At 40.1% G+C, this 24,175-nt stretch overlaps 2 protein-coding genes across 7 annotated transcripts; both read left to right on the top strand.

Annotated features, from left to right (window-relative positions):
- The first annotated feature begins 238 nt into the window (after window positions 1-238).
- LOC310955766 (uncharacterized protein) lies at window positions 239-6,760 on the top strand. Of its 6 annotated transcripts, XM_083925795.1 has the most exons (10): window positions 239-291; window positions 799-877; window positions 1,618-1,655; window positions 2,452-2,507; window positions 2,600-2,973; window positions 3,062-3,191; window positions 3,302-4,902; window positions 5,040-5,180; window positions 5,273-5,387; window positions 5,485-6,753. In XM_083925795.1, the coding sequence occupies exons 2-7, from the start codon at window positions 857-859 to the stop codon at window positions 3,313-3,315; spliced, it is 633 nt and encodes a 210-aa protein (XP_083781921.1). In that variant the 5' UTR covers window positions 239-291; window positions 799-856; the 3' UTR covers window positions 3,316-4,902; window positions 5,040-5,180; window positions 5,273-5,387; window positions 5,485-6,753. The 6 variants fall into 6 exon arrangements, with proteins under 6 accessions (XP_083781921.1, XP_083781918.1, XP_083781920.1 ...); XM_083925792.1 differs by lacking the exon at window positions 239-291 and having other exon boundaries at window positions 795-877; window positions 1,618-2,507; window positions 5,485-6,754; XM_083925794.1 differs by lacking the exons at window positions 239-291; window positions 799-877 and having other exon boundaries at window positions 895-2,507; window positions 5,485-5,725; window positions 5,884-6,760.
- A 5,554-nt stretch (window positions 6,761-12,314) lies between these two features.
- On the top strand, window positions 12,315-16,063 carry LOC310955717 (uncharacterized protein). Its single transcript, XM_083925705.1, has 6 exons — window positions 12,315-12,393; window positions 13,134-13,171; window positions 13,961-14,016; window positions 14,109-14,482; window positions 14,575-14,689; window positions 14,787-16,063. The coding sequence occupies exons 1-6, from the start codon at window positions 12,373-12,375 to the stop codon at window positions 15,020-15,022; spliced, it is 840 nt and encodes a 279-aa protein (XP_083781831.1). The 5' UTR covers window positions 12,315-12,372; the 3' UTR covers window positions 15,023-16,063.
- The last annotated feature ends 8,112 nt before the right edge of the window (window positions 16,064-24,175 follow it).

Raw genomic sequence — 24,175 nt, 5'->3', positions numbered from 1 at the left:
TCTATAATAGACCACATTTTATTTTAAGTTTGCTATGATATAATTTGAATAAGCTAATTTCTTACATTTGTATTGAGTCTTTGCATACATGGATGCAATCATATCACAAATGTGCCTGTGTAATATATGCATAGACTGCTGTGTGAATGTGTCTCACTCTATCCACAACCAGGCGGTGCAGTTGAGTAGGCCTCCATCTGGGGAAAATAAAGTGGGAGGACCTCAACGTGTCCTGCTCCTGGCATAAAAGGGTGAGGCAACAGGCTGATTTATTTCCTCTCTTCAGCACTGGTAACTATATCTTACTCACATTTGAATTTTGTTTCATCTCACACTTTTAACCTCTTTAGTGCCATTTAACGTTGGCGACTTCTGTGAAAAGTAGGATAACATTAACTGTGATTATGGAAAACAAGATTTGAACTGTTCTTTGTGCCTCTTACTAAACATTGTTTCCGGGTTCCTGTGAGGATTCATATATTTGAGATGACAGTGTAACAATGGTGGAGGGAGACGCTGCGGTTATATAAATAAATAAAACATCTTTTCGGCAGCTGCCACAGAAGTGAACTTTCAATAATTATCTTAATTTTCAGAAACAATTAGGCTACTTAACAGTTACATTTGAGTCATAGTGAAATCATGCCATTTGAAAACTAGGCTATTTTAATGATTCTGATGAAATCGGAAAGTATTTTTAAGTAGAAAAAGACCCCATTAACTGTGTAAGTTGATAATTATGCCTACTGTAGACTAAAACATGCTTTTAAATTGTACTTTTTGTTGTTTTATTAACAGCTGTTCACAGCCTTTGTTCACGGCTTTTGTTCACTTTTGAAGAAAGGCCACAGTGAAAATGGCACCCAACCTCAGAAAAGTAAGTCATTAATAATAATAATTATAATACCTTTATTTTTATAGCACCTTTAAATCATGGTTACAAAGTTGTTCAGAATAAAACATATGATAAAAGCAACCACACAACAGCTAGATAAAATAGGTTAAAACATTGAAACAATACATCAGTTAGTAAAAGCTAAACAATAAAGGGAGTCTTAAGAAGTGATTAAAAAGAGGATACTGTGTTTGCTTGCCTGAGATCTGCAGGCAAGGAGGTCCACAACTGAGGGGCCCGTATGGAAAAGGTCCAGTCAGCTTTGGGTGACAAGACGGGATTTAGTAGGGCTGCTGAAGGATCTCAGGCAGGCGATCAGGCCTATAGGGTGTGAGCAGGTCACAAATAGGCAGGAACCAGACCATTCAAGGCTTTAAAAACTAGCAGTAAAAGTCACAGGTAACCAGTGAAAGGCAGCAATGACAGGTGTGATGTGGTCACATCTAGAACATGTTAAAAACCTGGAAGCAGCGTCCTGAATCAACTAAAGTTTATGGATATTACATCTGCTCGTACCAGAATAAAGTGCATTGCACTATCAGGGGAAATGTGGTCCCCATTTTAACAACAGATCAACAGCAGGATAGATTTAGGCTGCTCTTATTGATGCAGTATTGACCAGTGTTTTTTAAAAAGCCAAGATTATCTGGACATATTATGTTGTACCACTGTGTAAAGTGAAAGTACTTTTAACAATATTCATTTTGTTTTCCTGGTGACAGAGACCCAGAATGGAGAGCGTTCCAGTGAAAAGCTACCAGTAAGAACCAGTTTTGTATTTTTTTTACAGGAGGGTTTGCAGCAACTTTACACCTGGCTTCTCAGGTATCTTATTAGAGTGCATTTAGTGAGGATATTGAATATTTGTATGAAAATATTTAAATGTAGACAAATAATAGCGACAATAGCCTTGTAAACAAATAGTTTCATACGGATTTGAGAAAAGTGCTGCCACCCCCGATGTGAAACATTGATAAAGAACATTTTCCAAAAATTCAGCATTTCAGTTTATTTTATTAACATCTTGTTGACAGATCACAAGTCAGAGTCAGCAAGTTTTAAAGGTGATATGTCAAACTCCTGCCATGTGCAACAACAAGAAACTGCAGCAATGACACTATTCAAGATTGTGTTGAGTTCCACGTCATACAGTGCCATGTCTTACACATTGCACCTTTAAAATCAGAACAACATACAACACCCTCTATTATTAGACCCTCAGTGCCTATGAGTTTGGAGTGAATATTGTGATTGGAAGAAAATGTTGAGCGATTTCCAGGTACTGCCAATCACTGGACCTGATGGTTCAGTGCAAGAACATCAGAACTGTAAAAGAGAGAGTTTAGGAGAGACAGCAGAGGCATCCAGCTCATGTTCTTATGCTCATGGTGGTTCAACACACAAACAGAAGGTTTCTCAGTTGAAACAAGGTCTTCGCACATCTTCCAGATGCAGCTGAATCCGTTTGAGGACAGCAAACCTTTTAATAAAGTAAAATGTGACTTGAGCACGCTGACTGATTTGGGAATCGTTCTTCTTTTCTACCTTTCATTCAGATTCGCAGATAATCATTCAGTCATAGATGATGTCCTGCAGAGCATCAGAAAAACAGGTTGACTACACATATATTCCTCACATTCATAAAATTGCTATGAGAAGTATTTTCTATATTCCTTAATTCCTCTTGTCCGGCATGTGTTTCAGATTACCCGACATGCGTGTCAGACTTTGTGTCCAGGACTAGACACAAGACTCTTGACTTAAAGAGTCCAGCTGGTGCCAGATGGATGATAGGAAACCTGCAGGACACCAAGTACAGTGGGGAAGATTGCGAGGTGAATGGATGGGGCAAATTCTACCTTCCTGAGATAGTAAGGATGCAGGTCTTAGGTGTGGTGGAGGGGACCTCATGTCCGTGTGACCAGCTCGTTCTGATGACCTGTGAGGACCAAAAGGTCTACTGCTACGATGGAGAGGAGCTGCATTTGGTGGCTTCAAGTCTGAATAAGCTACTGGACGAGGGAGTAGAGTATCCAGCATCCACCAGGTATTACAAAGGAGAGGCCTTCAAAGATATGGTAAGCGGTGGCAGTTAAGTTGCTTGGAATAAACTCCACGTTCTGGTCGATGATCCATCACCTGTTGTTCCATGTCTGTTGTGTGTAGACTGAGAAGGACTGGGCAGAAGTGAGGAAGGGTGCCGTGGGGAAGAAGCTCGACGAAGAGCATCATAAACTGGTGATGTCAAAAAAGTCAAACTTCCTGGCGAATCTCAAATCGATCAAACAAAACACAGGTGGGTTTCTTCGGCTTTGCCCCTGCTGTGTCACATTCATATTTATTTTGAGTGATCTGATTTGTTTCCTCTGTCTTTCTCTCTCACACACACTTCCTGTCCCCTACTAGGAGCCATCAGATGATGCTTTTGGAGGAATCTGGTAAATCCCACTGAGCTGTTATCGCTATACCTCCAGCCTGAGGCTGAAATGTTTGTATATGAACTGACTTTTTATATATTTGTATTGTACTTGTCCCGTGCTGAAATAAAGCTTTCATGTCATATAAACGTCCACTTGGACTCAAGGATTGAAGGTCAAAGGTCGCTGTGACCTCACAAGCATTTTTGTCCATAACTCATAATTATATCGCTAATTATGATAATATTTTACACAAATGTCTAATAGGATAAAATAAAGTTATGAAGTCAGAAAGGCTAAGATAATATTAGAATATTATTCCTCTTGGGCTGCTCAGTGTCACTGAAATGAACAGCTGAGCTGGGAAAAGGTAATAAAATATGCAGATTCAGTTTTGATTCACAAACTCTTTCATGGACTAGCCTCACTTCTGGTAAAGGACATCATAAAATGAAGCAAGAGCAGGCTCCAGGGGTGATTGTCTAGTCCTGTTTAGGAAAAGTGTTTTTGGGCAGTCAGTGTTTTCATATCACAGACCCGGAACACAATACCATGTGTCATACGGGATCTGCCAACCATTATCCCATTTAACATCTTAAAACATGGTTCCTGCAAAATCTAAATTGCAATCACAACAGATCTTAAAAATAATCCTCCGGCTGTGTATTTTGTATCTTGTATGTGTGGGTTTATTTGTTATCATCAACCTGCCGAATGGACTAAAGATGGAAATTAGCTACTGGCTATGATCTTGCATATTTACATAAATACGTGTATATATACAGTATATATTATACATCAATGTTTATTAACATGCACTGTCCCTGTTTTAAATAAATAAATCTGAACACAAACACAAAAACACGTACAGTAAAGGAGAAATGATAGTTTCTTTTTTCATACGCTCTCAATGAGTTGGTGCTGCGTGCAGGGTTTCCCCTTTTTGTCTTCAGAGCAGTCGTTGTTTTGCTGCTGTTTCTCAGCAGCACATCTACATACACAGACATCCTGTCTCCTGCATAAGATAATCTGATATGGACATCATGTGTATGCGCTCTTGTGTTTTCACTGGCACACAGTTACATATTGACACAGACTTCCTTATTACACTCATACTATCTCTGTTTGGTTTTATCGCATCATGGAAACTTTTAAGGAGTGGTATTTTTCATCGGGGGGCCGGACTTCATTTCTTTCTTTCTCTTTCGTTTACTCATGACTTAAGATGGTGAGTAGCTGCTTTCAAATGCTTTCCTTTCACAATATTTGATATCATTTTGATTCAAATGTTTATTTGATTTGTGTTTTCAGTGAAATAAGTAATTGTTGTAATTTCTTGTGTATTATTTCTGATTGCATCAGGCTGCTGTACCGCAGAGGTGAGTCAGCTGATTGACTGAAATCCACAAGTTGTTATTGCTGCATTCTGCTGTTTATTCCCTAACAAGTATCGTTGTTTATTATTTTAGAGAAGAAGAAGCTCTGGAAGAGGAAGAGCCTTTCAGAACTAATGCTTTACTGATTATCGATAAAATGGTGGAGCTTATTCAACTTAATCCTTCAGCAGATACCACACAGTTATTGGACGAGGTAACGAGGAGGACTGTTAATGAAAATTTGAAATGTTCTCTTTATGCACATTATGGTCCTTTCATAGTTTACTTTATGCATATGATATTTCCCAACACACATACTGATATCTGTTTAAATGTGTTTTGTTTTTACAGATCTGTAAGGACAAAAAGGTCTACGGCTACGATGGAGAGGAGCTGCATTTGGTGGCTTCAAGTCTGAAGCAGCTAGTGGACGAGGGAATAGAGTACCCAGCATCCACCAGGTACTACGATGGCGAGGCCTTCAAAGATTTGGTAAGCAGTGACAGTTAAGTTGCTGGGAATAAGCAGCACCTTATGATTGCTGACTGATGATTTAATTGTTTTATAATGTCTGTTATGTGTAGACCAAGAAGGACTGGGCAGAAGTTAATGAGAGGGTGGACCAAAAGCATCATGAACTGGTAGTGTCAATGATGCCTACATTCCTTGAGAATCTCAGAAAGATCAAACACAACAAAGGTGGGTGTCTTTTTCTTTACTGCAGGGTAACGATAAAAGTCCCTTTTAGTTGTGTCTTGTATGGAATAATTAATCATATAGTAATAATTTTTTACAGAGTTGCATGGGGTCTGCACACCATCGGACCATGGGTGGAAGCACGAGAACCATCACACACAACATGCAAAATCCACACAGAAGCACCCCAAGCCGCATTTGCGACAAATGCCCTCTTGCGACAAATGCGCTCTTGCGACAAATAAAATCTTGCAGCGGGTCCCAGGTGCCAACACTGCAACATATGCTGCTGATTCAGGGCACATTCACATGAAGACGCGTTTTCCTGTGTGTTAGACATGGTAAGATTATGTCAAGTTGTTGCAAGTGCCGCTTCACCTAAACTACCTCAGATACAGTTTGTGAGTAATGTACATCATTGCATTTCACAAACACAACACGTGACTCAGTAAAAACCCCACCATCTGTGAGAATAACTCATAATTGGGGTTGATTGCAGAACGTCCACCTGACTGGAGAAAATAATGAAAGAGACATAATAGAGAAGCTGCAAGAGATCATCAGTCCCCCTTGTTACATGAAGGGTAACACCTGGGGTAAGAAGCCTCTGACCTCCTCCACCATCTGTGTCTCTCAGATCCCAGACTCAGTCAGGTACTACGGAGTCTCCATGTCCACTTCTGGCCCTAATGCCAGGAACATCATGATCGCTGCGTCCTGTCTTAGCAACTGGCACAGTTATGTAGCTGATGCAGTGATGACCTACTATCCAGTGAAAAACAAGAAGACATATTTTGATGGAACCATTAAACTTCCAGAGCAGGTCAGGTGCCAGGCGTTTGACCTCAGTAGAGGAAGTAAAATGTCTCCTTGCAAATCATGTAAGAATTTGTTCGGTTTGACAACAAGTGTTGAAAAGGAGTCTGATTATGGCAACTGTGCCGAAGCTGAAAGTATGAGCAACTTGTTTAAAAATGATAAAGAAGTAAGAGAGCAAGCACGCCCGACAGCTAGGACGTGGACGGACAAGAGCAGGCAGGCTGCTGAAGAGAGTGTCAAGGACAAACTCAGGAGTGTGCTGTCCACGGTGAGATGGGAGCCCATGCTGAACCAGAAAACCAAGAGGAAATGGGATCCCAAGCTGAGATGGGATGATCATTTCTACACCCCACAATGAGTTTGATCTTTAAAGAGGGAATGGTTGAATATTACTGAATCACAGTTCTTATTGACTTTTATTAAAAGATGCTTTATGTGCGCGTGGGATTCTGTAAATATCATGCTCCATTATTGCACATTATTGATGCTTCAGCTACTGCAGCAATTAAGATACACATGCATTTATGGCAAGAATTGTAATCCAAATGTGTGTCAGCAGTTGGATCGAGGAGAGTTTATGTATTGATCGTGTTATTCACAATAAAACCACACAGACTGATCATTTTTAAAATGAGATTTCTTGCAGCCTCATCTAAAGAAGTGATTCTTTCTTTGTGATTCTTAACATGAAGGTTGGATATGATGGGATCAGATCACTTTTTTAGCGTAAAGTGTAATTCAGGTGCAAAATCATCCCATGGTCTTTTTCAGCACTTACATACATCAAATAAGCCATCGAGATAGTTTTTGTTGTGTATAAACTATTAACGGAGAAATATGGGAGAGTCGCAAACAGCCGGACGTGGCTAACACTGATTAGCTCGGGGCGTTACGGTGAAGACCTTAAAACGGCTTTTTTAATCAAGATAACACCAAGCCTCTGCAGTAGCATGATAAGTGTCCCTACACATGAATTGAAGCACCAACAAGGAAATATAAGTTAATAATAGATGTAAAAGGTTTGGAAAAGTCCCAGACAGCGAATTTCCCCACCAGCACAGAAATGTAACGCAAGGTGGTGGGGATGTCTGTTGCCGGAAGGAGCTACAGGTAGAGCTAGCATTAGCAGTCTCGGTGTGCGCCATTTTTTTAGTGTGCCTGTGGGTACTGTGAGCTCAAGGGCACCGAAGATGAAAGTAACTCGGGGCTCGCTAATTATGTTGTTGGTGCTTTGTTTTCTGTGTAGGGACTCTTCTCATGCTACTGCAGTGGTTTGGGGTTATTTTGAGCAGTATTAGGGGTTAAAAAAGCTGTTTTAGTGCCTACTACGGGAGAATGCCTGGTTTGCCCTACTGTCTACAACGGCAAACTGCTCTGGAACGCCGTAGCCGTCCCTTCAACTGTTGCTGCTTAAAATCCCTAATCCCTGTTAGCCACATCGGGCTGTTAGCGACTCTCCAGGGTTTCTTTGTTAATAGTTTAGACACGGAAAAAACTTGATGTCTTATTTGATGTATGTAAGTGCCGAAAAAGACCATGGGATGATTTTATGTCAGAATAACACCTTAAGCAGCACTCTACTGTTCTCCCACTTCATCAGCTTCACAATAACAGCACTGTCAACAGAGGCAGGTTCCTCAGGTGATTGTAACTGTTTTAAAGCTGCTGGTGAAAGTATTTAAACACAACAATGGGTTGAGTGGAGCAGTGGACGGTGTCAGGGGAGGAGGTTGAGCAGAGATAATGTGATAGATGAGGTAGAGGTTTCAAAATCGTGTTCTCAGATTAGTTACAAATGCATGTGGAAGCCAGGACCTCGTGAGGCTGATAGTTGTTCCTTCAGTACAGACAGGCGCTTCATCAGCTCCACCGTCAGCTGTGATTTCTGTGTTTGCTTACTTCCTCATTAGTCAGCATAGGGATTTCAAAAACGAGAAGCAACAGTATTAAATGTTGTACGGCAGCTTAGCTATCTTGTAAAACCCCCGTAATGGCTGAAGTTATCTAGCGTTAGCATCCTTTTTTTTAAATAGGTATGGGCTTAATTAGTCATTTGTAGGGCCATATGTTCCCCAGGTCATTGTCTTTTGGACACATTAAAGAGACCTTTCAAATTGCTTCATATTCTCAACAGAGTTTTTTCCCTCAGCCAAATGTTCAATGTTTCCCTGGGTCAATATGTTGAAACCACCCACCTACAGCTTACAGCCTGATAAGAGACTTAGAGACTCTTAAAACTACTGCATTTTCTTGACTTTTGACATTGATATCTCTACGGTGAATAATGGATTTTTGCTTAGACAGCCCTCCCCAACCTCTTACAATGTAAGTTTAGGCTATATCAAGAACCTACGACTCTAGGAACATCGGGACGACCCTGTTGGGAGCCTCAGTGTGCCAACTTTAGAACCCTAAAGTCTATTTTCATGTTGTGTAATGTGTTTTATAAGGTTTTAGGAAATCCCGCAAATAATAAGGGACACCCGTAGCCAGTGCTGCAGTTCTTGTAGACCCAGAACAAGAGGCCTTCTCTCGAACTGGCTTCTCAACACCATCTGTGCTCTAGGAGACGAAACAGCCCTCAGTATAATGCAGTTCGGTGTAACTGACCCCCAACACCTTATCCCAGGTGTACCACCCAAAAGCGTCATTCTGGGGACAGAAATGTTTGAGAAAGTATCAAATTTGGCTTCAGGAACACCCACACTGCCCACCTCCCTCCTCTCATGGTGCACCCGGTTCCATGGTGTGCACATCGTTGATGACTTCTGCGAGTTGCCCCAGAATATACTGTATGTTTGTACCTAGGTTTGTATCTTGTTCTGCTTCCGCATTCTTTTGTTTTTGCAGCAGGACAGTGGAAGCAGAATTGTGTTCCTGCTGTACTGCACTGTAAATAGATGGATGACAGTGAAGTCTCTTATATGGCTGATATTTTGTATAGCGTTCAGAGGTCACAAGCAGCACATATGCAAGCTGGCTGCCAGACAAATTTCCCCTTGGGCACAATACAGTTAAGGATGAAGTGTCAGACAGACCTCAGAAGGAACTATTTCTTTGACATCAGACATATTGGGGGGAAATACAGTATGTATCTTAATGTTGGTTTTATTTAGACTGTTGTTACAATTGAATGGTTTTCTTTTAACACTTTGTTTCTGTTCCTTAACTGGTCTAGCTAAAGCTTTGGATGCTGCAGCGAAAGAGGAGTGAATAAGAGGACTTGTGTTAAATATTTCATTCTGTCTATGTCTAATGTCACTCTTTATCCACAGGGAGGCAGCCTTACTCTACTCTACTCAGTACATACATAAATTCTACAGGATTCTGTGACTAAATATTACTGTATTTACTATGTGAGCCAGTGCAGGAGATATCACCGAATATTGTTGTCCTTCCCCCAGCATGCCTTTTTTTAGGGAAGATGTTTTTTTGATATATTAAATGTTTAATTTTAAAATATAGTTCATTAACTTTACTGTTGCCATAATAAGCTTTTGTTATAGGAAGTCTAAATCGATTCCCTGATGTACTCAAAGCGATTATTCCAGTAGTGTTTGTTTTCGACAAGATGCCACAGGGTAGTTATATGCCTACAAAAATGTTGTTATCCTTTATAGCAGGGGTAGGCAATTCCGGTCCTAGAGAGCCACTGTTCTGCATGTTTTAGGTTTCTCCCTACCCTAACTCACCAGAGTCTAACAATAATCAAACTGTGACAAGCTTCAGCTGCTTGATAACGAGCACATCATTAGATTCAGGTGTGTTGGAGCAGAGAGAAACCTAAAACATGCAGGACAGTGGCCCTCCAGGAGCAGGGTTGGGCAGCCCTGCTATATAGGCTACCATTTAATACAACTTGACTGTAAAAAAACATGCAGGTATTGCATCAAATGCTATGCTATATTATTGTGCAGGTACAGGTAAGTAAGCGACCTTTCTCATTAATCAATTGTCATATCAGCAAATTATTGTTATGAACACATTTATTTTATTGTTCCAGATCAAAACCTCAGGCACGTTCTATCTGCTACGGTTTCCAGGTTGAATAATGTTTTCCTCGAAATGGTGTGCAACAGGCGCTTCCTACTGTACTTGAGTAATTCCATTTTATTCTACTTTGCAATCCTACCCAATAGGCCTACATTTCAGAGGAAATATTGTAGGCTACTACCACATTACAATTAGTTGGTAACTTTAGTTAGGCCTACTAGTTACTTTACAGATTCAGATTATTAATACAAATTATTATCAACTACTGAAATAACATATCGTTATAGATTAAGAAGAAGAATTACTTTATTGATCCCGCAACGGGGAAATTGAATTTTTTCACCCTTATTATTAATCATGTTACACACACAGGCCCAAAATACACACATGCACAAACAGGACCTATACATGCAATTAGGGAGAGATGTTGGTGCGAGGGGGCTGCCAGTGACCGGCGCCCCGAGCAGTTGGGTGTTTGGTGTCAACAGCACCTCGGCAGTGCCCAGGAGATGAACTGGCACCTCTCCAGCCACCAGTCCACGCTCCATACATGGTCGACACCAGGACTCGAGCCAGTGACCCTACGGTTCCCAGCCAAGTGACCTATGGACTGAGCTACTGCCACCCCCTTAAGCTACATAGCAGTATAGGGTATGGCATTATTAAAGTTAACTCCATCTTTATCAGCTGGAACATTGAAGTGATAGTTACATTAATCCATCAATAATTATAATCTACTATTATATCAAACATTCTGCATAATGAGTAGCCTACTTTTACCTTCTGTACTTTAAGTACACGTTAAAACTAATAGGCAACTTTTCTATTTCACCGTTTCATTATTAAATAAATGTTTTGCTACGTTTTGTGGGAGCTGAACCCAGATCCTGAACGCACCCCTGCTTGACTGGGTGAGAAGGCCCTGGCTGCAGCCAAAGAGGTTATAATTATGCTTCGATTAGTATCTTTGATCATTTGCTGTAAATATTATCTATATTTTCTGTTGAATACAAATGGGATTGGGAGACCCCCTGAGTTTAATGTAGCTTAATGTGCAATACAAATTTAGCTTGGCATTATGTTTATAACATGTGTCTATGACCTCATAAGGAAAATGCTGTGGTAAAATGTTTCATAGCATTATCAATCAGGATAGCAGACTACTACTTTACTATATAGTAAGAAAGACAACACAATAGTTTCAACATTTGTAACAATTGAACAACTTATTCAAAATGGCTATTAATTACATTAGACAACTCTTCTTATGAAAATATTAAATACATGTTTTGTCCATTCACTTTATTAACATGCCCTATATCTATAATAGACCACATTTTATTTTAAGTTTGCTATGATATAATTTGAATAAGCTAATTTCTTACATTTGTATTGAGTCTTTGCATACATGGATGCAATCATATCACAAATGTGCCTGTGTAATATGTGCATAGACTGCTGTGTGAATGTGTCTCACTCTATCCACAACCAGGCGGTGCAGTTGAGTAGGCCTCCATCTGGGGAAAATAAAGTGGGAGGACCTCAACGTGTCCTGCTCCTGGCATAAAAGGGTGAGGCAACAGGCTGATTTATTTCCTCTCTTCAGCACTGGTAACTATATCTTACTCACATTTGAATTTTGTTTCATCTCACACTTTTAACCTCTTTAGTGCCATTTAACGTTTGCGTCTTCTGTGAAAAGTAGGATAACATTAACTGTGATTATGGAAAACAAGATTTGAACTGTTCTTTGTGCCTCTTACTAAACATTGTTTCCGGGTTCCTGTGAGGATTCATATATTTGAGATGACAGTGTAACAATGGTGGAGGGAGACGCTGCGGTTATATAAATAAATAAAACATCTTTTCGGCAGCTGCCACAGAAGTGAACTTTCAATAATTATCTTAATTTTCAGAAACAATTAGGCTACTTAACAGTTACATTTGAGTCATAGTGAAATCATGCCATTTGAAAACTAGGCTATTTTAATGATTCTGATGAAATCGGAAAGTATTTTTAAGTAGAAATAGACCCCATTAACTGTGTAAGTTGATAATTATGCCTACTGTAGACTAAAACATGCTTTTAAATTGTACTTTTTGTTGTTTTATTAACAGCTGTTCACAGGCTTTGTTCACGGCTTTTGTTCACTTTTGAAGAAAGGCCACAGTGAAAATGGCACCCAACCTCAGAAAAGTAAGTCATTAATAATAATAATTATAATACCTTTATTTTTATAGCACCTTTAAAACATGGTTACAAAGTTGTTCAGAATAAAACATATGATAAAAGCAACCACACAACAGCTAGATAAAATAGGTTAAAACATTGAAACAATACATCAGTTAGTAAAAGCTAAACAATAAAGGGAGTCTTAAGAAGTGATTAAAAAGAGGATACTGTGTTTGCTTGCCTGAGATCTGCAGGCAAGGAGGTCCACAACTGTGGGGCCCGTATGGAAAAGGTCCAGTCAGCTTTGGGTGAAGAGGCGGGATTTAGTAGGGCTGCTGGAGGATCTCAGGCAGGCGATCAGGCCTATAGGGTGTGAGCAGGTCACAAATAGGCAGGAACCAGACCATTCAAGGCTTTAAAAACTAGCAGTAAAAGTCACAGGTAACCAGTGAAAGGCAGCAATGACAGGTGTGATGTGGTCACATCTAGAACATGTTAAAAACCTGGAAGCAGCGTCCTGAATCAACTAAAGTTTATGGATATTACATCTGCTCGTACCAGAATAAAGTGCATTGCACTATCAGGGGAAATGTGGTCCCCATTTTAACAATAGAGCAACAGCAGGATAGATTTAGGCTGCTCTTATTGATGCAGTATTGACCAGTGTTTTTTTAAAAGCCAAGATTATCTGGACATATTATGTTGTACCACTGTGTCAAGTGAAAGTACTTTTAACAATATTCATTTTGTTTTCCTGGTGACAGAGACCCAGAATGGAGAGCGTTCCAGTGAAAAGCAACCAGTAAGAACCAGTTTTGTATTTTTTTTACAGGAGGGTTTGCAGCAACTTTACACCGGGCTTCTCAGGTATCTTATTAGAGTGCATTTAGTGAGGATATTGAATATTTGTATGAAAATATTTAAATGTAGACAAATAATAGCAACAATAGCATTGTAAACAAATAGTTTCATATGGATTTGAGAAAAGTGCTGCCACCCCCGATGTGAAACATTGATAAAGAACATTTTCCAAAAATTCAGCATTTCAGTTAATTTTATTAACATCTTGTTGACAGATCACAAGTCAGAGTCAGCAAGTTTTAAAGGTGATATGTCAAACTCCTGCCATGTGCAACAACAAGAAACTGCAGCAATGACACTATTCAAGATTGTGTTGAGTTCCACGTCATACAGTGCCATGTCTTACACATTGCACCTTTAAAATCAGAACAACATACAACACCCTCTGTTATTAGACCCTCAGTGCCTATGAGTTTGGAGTGAATATTGTGATTGGAAGAAAATGTTGAGCGATTTCCAGGTACTGCCAATCACTGGACCTGATGGTTCAGTGCAAGAACATCAGAACTGTAAAAGAGAGAGTTTAGGAGAGACAGCAGAGGCATCCAGCTCATGTTCTTATGCTCATGGTGGTTCAACACACAAACAGAAGGTTCTCAGTTGAAACAAGGTCTTTGCACATTTTCCAGATGCAGCTGAATCCGTTTGAGGACAGCAAACCTTTTAATAAAGTAAAATGGAGCACACTGATTGATTTGGGAATTGTTCTTCTTTTCTACCTTTCATTCAGATTCGCAGATAATCATTCAGTCATAGTTGATGTCCTGCAGAGCATCAGAAAAACAGGTTGACTACACATATATTCCTCACATTCATAAAATTGCTATGAGAAGTATTTTCTATATTCCTTAATTCCTCTCATCCGGCATGTGTTTCAGATTACCCGACATACGTGTCAGACTTTGTGTCCAGGACTAGACACAAGACTTTTGACTTAAAGAGTCCAGCTGGTGCCAGATGGATGATAGGAAACCTGCAGGACACCAAGTACAGTGGGGAAGATTGCGAGGTGAATGGATGGGGCAAATTCTACCTTCCTGAGATAGTAAGGATGCAGGTCTTAGGTGTGGTGGAGGGGACCTCATGTCCGTGTGACCAGCTGGTTCTGATGACCTGTAAGGACAAAAAGGTCTACGGCTACGATGGAGAGGAGCTGCATTTGGTGGCTTCAAGTCTGAATAAGCTAGTGGACGAGGGAATAGAGTACCCAGCATCCACCAGGTACTACGATGGCGAGGCCTTCAAAGATTTGGTAAGAAGTGACAGTTAAGTTGCTGGGAATAAGCAGCACCTTATGATTGCTGACTGATGATTTAATTGTTTTATAATGTCTGTTATGTGTAGACCAAGAAGGACTGGGCAGAAGTTAATGAGAGGGTGGACCAAAAGCATCATGAACTGGTAGTGTCAATGATGCCTACATTCCTTGAGAATCTCAGAAAGATCAAACACAACAAAGGTGGGTGTCTTTTTCTTTACTGCAGGGTAACGATTAAAGTCCCTTTTAGTTGTGTCTTGTATGGAATAATTAATCATATAGTAATAATTTTTTACAGAGTTGCATGGGGTCTGCACACCATCGGACCATGGGTGGAAGCCGGAGAACCATCACACACAACATGCAAAATCCACACAGAAGCACCCCAAGCCGCATTTGCGACAAATGCCCTCTTGCGACAAATACGCTCTTGCGACAAATAAAATCTTGCAGCGGGTCCCAGGTGCCAACACTGCAACATATGCTGCTGATTCAGGGCACATTCACATGAAGACGCGTTTTCCTGTGTGTTAGACATGGTAAGATTATGTCAAGTTGTTGCAAGTGGCGCTTCACCTAAACTACCTCAGATAAAGTTTGTGAGTAATGTACATCATTGCATTTCACAAACACAACACGTGACTCAGTAAAAACCCCACCATCTGTGAGAATAACTCATAATTGGGGTTGATTTCCGATCGTCCACCTGACTGGAGAAAACAATGAAAGAGACATAATAGAGAAGCTGCAAGAGATCATCAGTCCCCTGTGTTACATGAAGGGTAACACCTGGGGTAAGAAGCCTCTGACCTCCTCCACCATCTGTGTCTCTCAGATCCCAGACTCAGTCAGGTACTACGGAGTCTCCATGTCCACTTCTGGCCCTAATGCCGGAAACATCATGATCGCTGCGTCCTGTCTTAGCAACTGGCACAGTTATGTAGCTGATGCAGTGATGACCTACTATCCAGTGAAAAACAAGAAGACATATTTTGATGGAACCATTAAACTTCCAGAGCAGGTCAGGTGCCAGGCGTTTAAAATCAGTAGAGGAAGTAAAAAGTTTCCTTGCAAATCATGTAAGAATTTGTTCGGTTTGACAACAAGTGTTGAAAAGGAGTCTGATTATGGCAACTGTGCCGAAGCTGAAAGTGTGAGCAACTTGTTTAAAAATGATGAAAAAGCTAGAGAGCAAGCACGGCCGACAGCTAGAACTTGTACAGACAAGAACTTGCTGTTGGCTGAAGAGAGTGTCAAGGTAAAACTCAGGAGTGTGCTGTCTACGGTGAGATTTAAATGGGACAATCATTTCTACAACCCACAATAGGTTCAATCTTAAAAGAAGTTGATTATTGAATATTGAATCCTGATTAGTGCAATTTATACAGTCCTTTTTTACAAAGTTACCACGCAGATCTTTTTCATATGATGTCAGAAAAAACGTGGAATTTATGTGATCAGAGCCAGCTACTTTGACCTGTAACAATAAAAATACAAATGTAAAAAAATGATGTAAATGATGTAAATTCAAATGTCTGTTAACTGTCACAATAAAATGACAGTGATTTCATTCAAGTTTATAATGAGTTTGGATTTTTTTCCCCCTGCAACCTCATCTAAAGAAGTGATTATTTGCCATATATATATATATATATATATATATATATATATGTACAGAGGAAGAGAATAATTAAAAGCATCGGAGAATCTTAAACAGAAGAAGGCTGAGAACAGTAGACTAAAACCTTTAACAACAAGCTTCAGAAAACCATTAATGGACACAGTTTGGAGTATAAGGAACAAGGCATGAGATGTAAGTGTAGCACCAAATGTAAAGATATGCAAAGATTTATGTGAAGCATCTCAAGACATTCAAATTAGAGATTTGTTTTAAAGAAAGCTATCATCTCATCTACTCTTCTAATGCTGCACTGATTTCTACTCAGGCTGCTGGAGATTTGACCCCATTCACATTAGTAAAAGACGTAAAAACCAAATCTCTTTCTCAAACACATTTGTAGCAGTTTAATATTATGTTTAATAAATGAACATTCTTCCTGTCACTGACATACTTGGGATTTGCAGACATAACCCCAAAACATTCTTTTTTTTTAAATATATGGCTTAGTTGAAGAAGATTTCTGATGTTCAGTGAGAGAAGACGCCATTTTCTTTCTGTTTTCTGTTCCTGGTTTTCCCCACTGCAGGTGTTAGAAGCATAATGTTCAGTAGCCTTCAGGTTGAGTTCTTGCTTAACCACATTATCTCATAACTGTGAGTTGAATCAGACTTTGGTTATCAAAGGAGTGTGAAGTTAGAAGTGATGTATTAGAAAACTAGAGAGTAACGCAAAGGGCGATCACAAGTGTGGTAAATAGAATATTAACAAGTAAGTTTGTCACATCATTATCATGTTTTTCCTAATGATGAATGTGCCATCATTTCCACAGGATAACACTCAATCTACTAAAAGCTCTGATTCAAAGAACCACCCTTGTTGACTCAACGGTTTAGCATCTGCCAGTTGTGTCTAAACTTGTTGGCACACCTTAAATAATTGCAAAACAAAAACTCCTTGTACCTCACGTAAAAACACACCCTGTCAGAAGTTAGCAAACCAGTAATATTACAATCCATTAGAACAAAACAACAAGACACAAAGTTTGCACATATACATCTCTTATGGCTGCTATAAAACATCTGAGAATGATTCAAGTAAAATGCATATAGTAATAATCAGAGGCAGAGTAAACTGTTTTTGTGCCTTGCAGAGACTGATCAGGCTGTAAATCCATTTCCTGGGTCATTCTATGGAAGCATCCATCCTTCTTTCCCTATTTCACAGAAATATTTCACTTTTACCATTTTAGGTTTATAGCAGTATTGCAATGTTGCCTTGTTGTAACATTACTATCAACTATATGAAGCAAATGACAAGAAAACACGAAAAGCCAAGTAAATATCATAGAATATACTGTATAATAAAAGCAGTGGTCTCCTGAAGTGGTATCACGTGTTACCCATAATTACCCATACCTCCACTGTGTCTTTTTATTTATCAGAAATATTCTCATTTATATCAAGCTTTTAGTTGAACTGACTGCAATGACCTGCTTTATTGTTATTAAAAAAAGAAAAAAGAATAGGCTACAAATATATGAGTAATTGAATGAGTATACCATGTGGTGTGATGTCCTCTAGTGGACATTTGGTAACATGCATTTCGGATGAAAGGTGTCACTGGTGTTACCTTCCTTTCTGATGTAACATGCACATTAATAAATGATTGCGTTGTTTATTCATAAAGTCAATGAGTTATGTAATAATGTGTTCTAAGAAACCCTTTTAAGACACATTTACACTCCAGAAGTGGATGTTTCTGTGTTGCAGCGTCGAGAAAACACAAATTAAACATAGTTATTATACTCAACAAATTCAACAGATGCAATCAAGTGTTTATACTGCTTCCAAAAAGTCAGGATAGAAAGTTACAAAAGAAAAGAGAAAACATGTGTCACAACATCATTCATATGCATCTGCTCTAACTTTTCATTTTCAAGACAGTCTTTATAAGTTGGAAAAATCATCGTGTTTGCTTCCTTCACATGTATTATGAAACTGAAAGAGCTGTGGTCTGTATTAGAACTACAGTGAGCTGGACCCAAGTATCTTCATTAGCACAATGTGACCAAATATGACAGTGACACACAACACATAACACAAAAATAGCGTATTAAATACAATCACATCAAACTGTGCACACTGGACTCAAACGATTGAACACTGACACTCTCTTTTGACCCGTGACTTCATGTTGTTTCTTTATCCTCCTGTGGGGTTGTCTCAGTGGCAAAGATACACCACTAGATGGCAGCACAACCATGTTCAATTAAAATCTGCTGCTTTCTCTGAATCAAGATCATCAGCTCGATATCTGTCAAACAATTCAGTCCAGAGACTTAAGAAATAAGCAGAGGAATCATGTTTTCTCTGAGCTGGGATTGACTGGAATTCATAAATGGACAGTAAGTTACAACACTGTGCTGCTGTTGTGTTGTGGCCCTCCTACTCCTACTCCTACACTTCACAGGTGACGTCTTCTACCACCTTCCCCTTTCTCTTCCCCATATCATCTCATCTTCATCCGCTTATCTGGGGCCGAGTTGCGGGGGCAGCAGCTTTCCCGGGCAGCTTTCCCGGGCCACATTAACCAGCTTTAACTGGGGGATCCCGAGGCGTTCCCAGGCCAGTGTGGAGATATAATCTCTCCACCTGGTCCTGGGTCTTCCCCGAGGCCTCCTCCCAGCTGGACGTGCCTGGAACACCTCCCTAGGAAGGCGCCCAGGGGGCATCCTTACTAGATGCCCAAACCAGCTCAACTGGCTCCTTTCAACGCAAAGGAGCAGCGGCTCTACTCCGAGTTCCTCGCGGATGCTGAACTTCTCACCCTCCCCATATCATATCACATCATATTTGATCATATCATATTATATCATATCATATCATATCATATCATATCATATCATATCATATCATATCATATCATATCATATATCATATCATATCATATCATATAATTCTCAATGTTTTAAAGGAAAGACAGGAATCAAAGTATCAGAGGAGGAGCAAATCATTCACATTCATTTGTCAACAAGGTATTAAAGGTTGAATGTAGAGAATGAGCGGAACACCGCCATCTAGTGTCTCAAGATCATAGTGGCAACAACAAAAAAACAATTCCAGCTGCCGGGTTGCCAGGTTCGTTGCCCAGTGTGTCAAGCGATCAACCTGCGCCATGTCGAGTGATGACTCATACAGGGTAACGACTCATTTCTGACCGTTACCGTTACAGCTAAGTAAACATGAAAGTTAGCTTACCAATCAAGGAGAAACGTAGCCATTTTGGCGTGCGTTTTAATGCCGTTGAACTTCTTTATCTCAGTCCATGGACTGAATGCTTGGCCTATATTGACTCTGGTTTTTGCCCGTCTCCGGACACTCAGCCACTGGGACAAATAACCCAGTGCCAGCCTACAGTAGCTGCACTGAATAACAAACAACCCTGGCAACCCGCAATGCCCGCCGCTATTGGCTGGTACGATATAAACAGAACGTGACAGAAAGTCATTGTCAAACTAGTCAAAAAAATTTAAAAATATTAATACAGACTAAACATATTTTTTATGGAAAAGCAATACTTTCTTTTTGTACCCCTCAAAACGCCCCTGGGTGTATATTATATTTCTTTTAAATATAGCTTTTAATAAAGATTCTATACTGTATATTCAACCTTTAACTTAGGCCTACTCAATTAATTAATTATGTAACCCAAAGCACTGATGCTGTGCAAACAAAAGGAAATACCATTGCAGGTTTAGACAGCTTGTTGTCAGTAACTGGATTATATAACCACCTCATACTCATCACTTCATTAAAGCCAAATGTCGTCAAACTGATTTATCATTACTTAGGTCAGTCTGTTGGGAGTTTTTTTGCTGCGTTTCCATTTCTGAATCAGAAGCCTTCCGAAGCTAAATGCCATTCTTTAGGAAACGTCTGGTGAGTTATGGGAAATGCGATTTATTTTCAGCTGCTACGTCACCAATGCTTTGTCCGGCTTTTCCTGTGGCCCTCTCTCCAATAACATGTTTGTTTTCAGGTCTATATTTGTGTAGCCAACTGCTACCGGTGGGGGAAATCCTGTCTGACCTCTCAGCCTGTTCTGATGAAAACATTGGCACTCTGTGACGTCCAGGAGATGGAATGTTAATTTTTCTTTAAACCTTATGTAATTCACAGCTCTAATCTTTGTTTAAACAGGCACTCCTCGGTACCTTGCGGAAATATAAGGACATAGCCTGGAAGTGGATACTTTAGAACTCTCAAATATGCTGTACTTTGAGATCACACATCTTCAGTATACACGCAGATGATGAATGCTGCATCATACTTGCGTGCACACACACATAAACACACACAGATGGTTGCAGTTAGACTGTAATATTTTCATTGAAGTTGCCAGTGTTTCATGTTTGGAAAATCTGAGTCATGCTTGTTTGACAGATCATCTCTGATCCGATGTAGGCTTTGTTAAAGGCACCCTCTAAAGCATTAAAGCACATCTGTAAGTGAAACATGCTCAGGTAATTAACATGTCATCATGAAACTCATAAGGGTGCACTGGCAGTATGATTAACTGTCCAGTACCCATTCTCTAACATGCAATTTTTTTTCTCGAGTTCCATCATTTATTTACCCAGCACATCTGGGTTTGCTATTTAGGCATGGTAATGTTTGACTTTAGCTGGAGAATGCATTTTTGCTTGCCCGCATGTGTTCACACATTGCATATACCATCACAACCTGCAATATCTGATCCATAGAGCTTTGGTGTGTGGCAAGAAAAGGCCCATTTGAAGCAGTAAACACGCAAACGAGATAAACAGAGCTAAGGTAACTTCATTGGCTCATTCACAACTTTCACTGTAGCACAAGAAGAAGAATGACAGAACTTTGTGGACATTTACAAAGAAAGCACAATGTTCATGTGCATAAGGGAAGAATTAGGGAGGGAGAACTTTTGATTTATTTATTTATATCGATATATATAAAGTTGAAATGTCAAGTACGTTCTACTCTAATGTCGATATTTTGACTTTATTCTCCACATTTTGACTTAGTTTCCGATAGTGTGACTGTATTCTCGACTTTTCAACTTTCGTAACATTTACCCAGTAACCAGCTGCTCTTATTTCTATTGGCTGGTTAGTTTTCTGTGAGCAAGTAGTGCAGCCAGCACTAGCCATAGCATTCGAAGTAGGCTACAGTCAGGGTTCACGGACTGACGTTGACTGCCCTAAGCAAAGAAAACCCATAACTGACCTTTTGTAGTGTAATGCTGGGAGTGTCATGGCTAATACTATGTTGCTGTGATGATAGGCTAAGCTAGGCTGACTGGTTGTACGCGAGGGGATGAGGGGTATCAATCTTCTCATCTAACTCTTGACAAAAAAAAACCTATAAGCTTTTTTTCCCACAATGTTTAACTATTTCTTCTAAGTCTACTCGTCATCATTTAAGAGTGGCATTTACAGTATATTAAACAAATCAAACCTGGTCTTGTTTCTGAGATGCTATGAAAATAAAATAAAACCTAACTTTAAAATGTTTTTTGCAAACGTGATGAGGAAGGAAGCCATCACATCAGACCCTGTCTCCCCAGAAATACTGTATGTGGGTCGAGTGCAGTCGGCCACTTTGTGTGCACAGTACCTTTTGTAGCTCTAATGCTAAGCTCTTTCAATCCCTCTGATGACCCAATCAACAGTATGTTTGTTTGTTATGTGTAAACACTGTTGAGGGCAACCTGAGGACTGTGTTTTGTGAGAGTGACAAAAATAGTAGTAAATATTTGTTGTTGGGATGTGCTGAAACAGGCCAGTTGTTGGTACACACATACAGCGTGGTTAACAATAGCCTTTATGAATGAATATCTGCGTGTGTGTTGTTGCGTCTGTCTGCAACCACTGATCCAGACCGCCCGGCATTCCCAGGCCAGGCAGCAGCGCAGCGGGGCTCCACTTCCCATCATGCCGTTCAGTAAGGCCACTTCTGAATGGATGACTCAGCAAGACCCTGATGGACATATTCATGTGGCCTGCTGTGTAACAGAGAAAGCAAAGTAACACAATGCTCCCCATGGTGTGAGTGTGTGTGTGTGTGTGTGTGTAAAAAGTCAGGCCTTCCCCATCAGTGTCCAGCTGTTTCTTTTATGGTCTCTAATGAAGACTGAATGTGTCTTGTGTATTCAACTGTGATTGTGTTTTTGTGCACTCATGTTTTTTTATGCATACCACATGCAAGCAATTCTCACGCTCATTCACTTTGGCCTTCTCCTTTAGGGATAACTCTATATACTGGATAAACACAAATAACAAGAAAGATGTGAGGCATGAGTGTGATTGTAGCACAAAGTATTCCTCTCTAGCCCCTAAAACCTGACGTGAAATAATTTATAAAGTGTTGCTGCTGGAAAATACAGTGAACTAACCAGCGTCACTGCAGGTCTTATATAACAGGCCATATACAGAGCAAGTGGGCCCCAGCCCTTGTGAAGCTGTCATCTGCTGGAGTAGTAAAACAATGGGAGTGAAGGGTGAGAGATAACAGTGCACTACCCCTGCTGTGATAATAACACTGTGCGATGGCTATATTTAGGGACTCACTTTGGCAAAATCGCTTGGTGTGTGTGTGTATACGTGTGTGTGAGTGTATACTGGGCTGCCCAGAGCTCAGAGCTGTGCAGCACCACAAAAGCTCATAATATGCCAGTAAATTCACTTTTGAATGTACTTATGTGTGCAGTTCCTCCTTTCCTCTGCAACAGAGATATATGCTGTCAAATAAAAGGATAGGTGGGTAAATTTATTTTAAAGAAAGGGACACTGTGGCCTTTCCCCTGCATTCTCAGGTCGAAGCACACCCCGTATTAAAACAGCACCAGAGCTTGCTACCACGACCTAACCTCTAATAAAAACAGCTCAGGCCTGAACAGCAGAATAATGACTTCTCACTAGACTTTTACTCAGGTTTTAGGCCAGCTGATGCATTTACAAGAGTGCAATCAGCCTCCCCTCCTTTCCCCTCGCCTCCTGTGCTCTGGGTAACCCATACTACAGTTGGCTACATTTACACACAGTATATGTTTCTTTAATGTCATTGGATATTATTCAAACATACCTGAAGTGCAAGGACAGCCTATAATGAGATAAAAATTTAGGAGACAAGTCAAGCATGTTTTCACAGATTTTAATCCTTGAGGGGGCTTGAGGGCAGCAATAGAAATTGGGGCAAACATTGACATACCTTATCTGGCTCCTTAGCCGCTAAATGCTCCACTATGTTCACCAGCTAGTCACTCAAAGTGTCTGTCAGCTCTTTGGTGCTGGGTTGTTGGAGCTTTTCGTTGAAAACTACGGTCTGTTGCTGCCAAAAATGACACTATGAGTGATCTGTAAATTATTATTGTCTGTAGGTTTAATAATCCACAGGGTATCACATTTTAAGTTAGACCTATAGTATATGACAACGCTTTACTGGTCCGCAGGGGGAAATAAACCTTTCTTGTGTCAGACATTTTAATTTGCTATCGAAGGAAGAGTCAAAGCGTTATTAACAGCATTGACGATGGGTGACATCCATGATGTGCCCTGATATTGTGTGCTAGGGCTAACTGTCATGGCTTAGTCAGACAATTAAAAAGGCATTAATGTTATTAGATACACCTAGGCTTTTCTTGCAGTAACAAGTCAAAATGTCAGCTATAGAAGATTTCTATTGGCATATAACTAGGTAGCAAAAGGAGAGGAGCAAGGACCCGGTATAACCATGGTACACTCCCAGAGGTGTTCACTTGTCTTAGCAGATTTGACTGTTTGGTTGTGAAACAGGCTGTGCTTGATTGACATCTCTGGCAGTCTCCTAGCAGCTCGGTTCCACAACAGTATACATGGCCCTCGAATGAATAGCCACAGATGTGGGGAGGGGCCCGTACAGATTGCCTATTTAAAGGGTCCGTATCGTTTTGTGCTACACCCATGGTCGTGGGCACAATTTTTGAAGGCACAGACATATTTATTCTTATCAGTACATAGATTTTGATGACCTCTCATAATACCCAGCATACCA

Source organism: Echiichthys vipera (genome assembly GCF_963691815.1).
Source record: "Echiichthys vipera genome assembly, chromosome: 13".
Lineage (NCBI taxonomy): Eukaryota > Metazoa > Chordata > Actinopteri > Perciformes > Trachinidae > Echiichthys > Echiichthys vipera.
This window is presented reverse-complemented; position numbering and strand designations above follow the sequence as displayed.

Bases quoted from the DNA above. Each gene is read 5' to 3' on its own strand.
- LOC310955766 (XM_083925794.1), top strand. From the start codon at position 2,267: ATGTTCTTATGCTCATGGTGGTTCAACACACAAACAGAAGGTTTCTCA. The intron at 2,508-2,599 runs GTTGACTACACA...CATGTGTTTCAG, and splicing joins GCAGAGCATCAGAAAAACAG to ATTACCCGACATGCGTGTCA. The intron at 2,974-3,061 runs GTAAGCGGTGGC...TGTTGTGTGTAG, and splicing joins GAGAGGCCTTCAAAGATATG to ACTGAGAAGGACTGGGCAGA.
- LOC310955717 (XM_083925705.1), top strand. From the start codon at position 12,373: ATGGCACCCAACCTCAGAAAA. The intron at 14,483-14,574 runs GTAAGAAGTGAC...TGTTATGTGTAG, and splicing joins GCGAGGCCTTCAAAGATTTG to ACCAAGAAGGACTGGGCAGA. The intron at 14,690-14,786 runs GTGGGTGTCTTT...AATTTTTTACAG, and splicing joins AAAGATCAAACACAACAAAG to AGTTGCATGGGGTCTGCACA.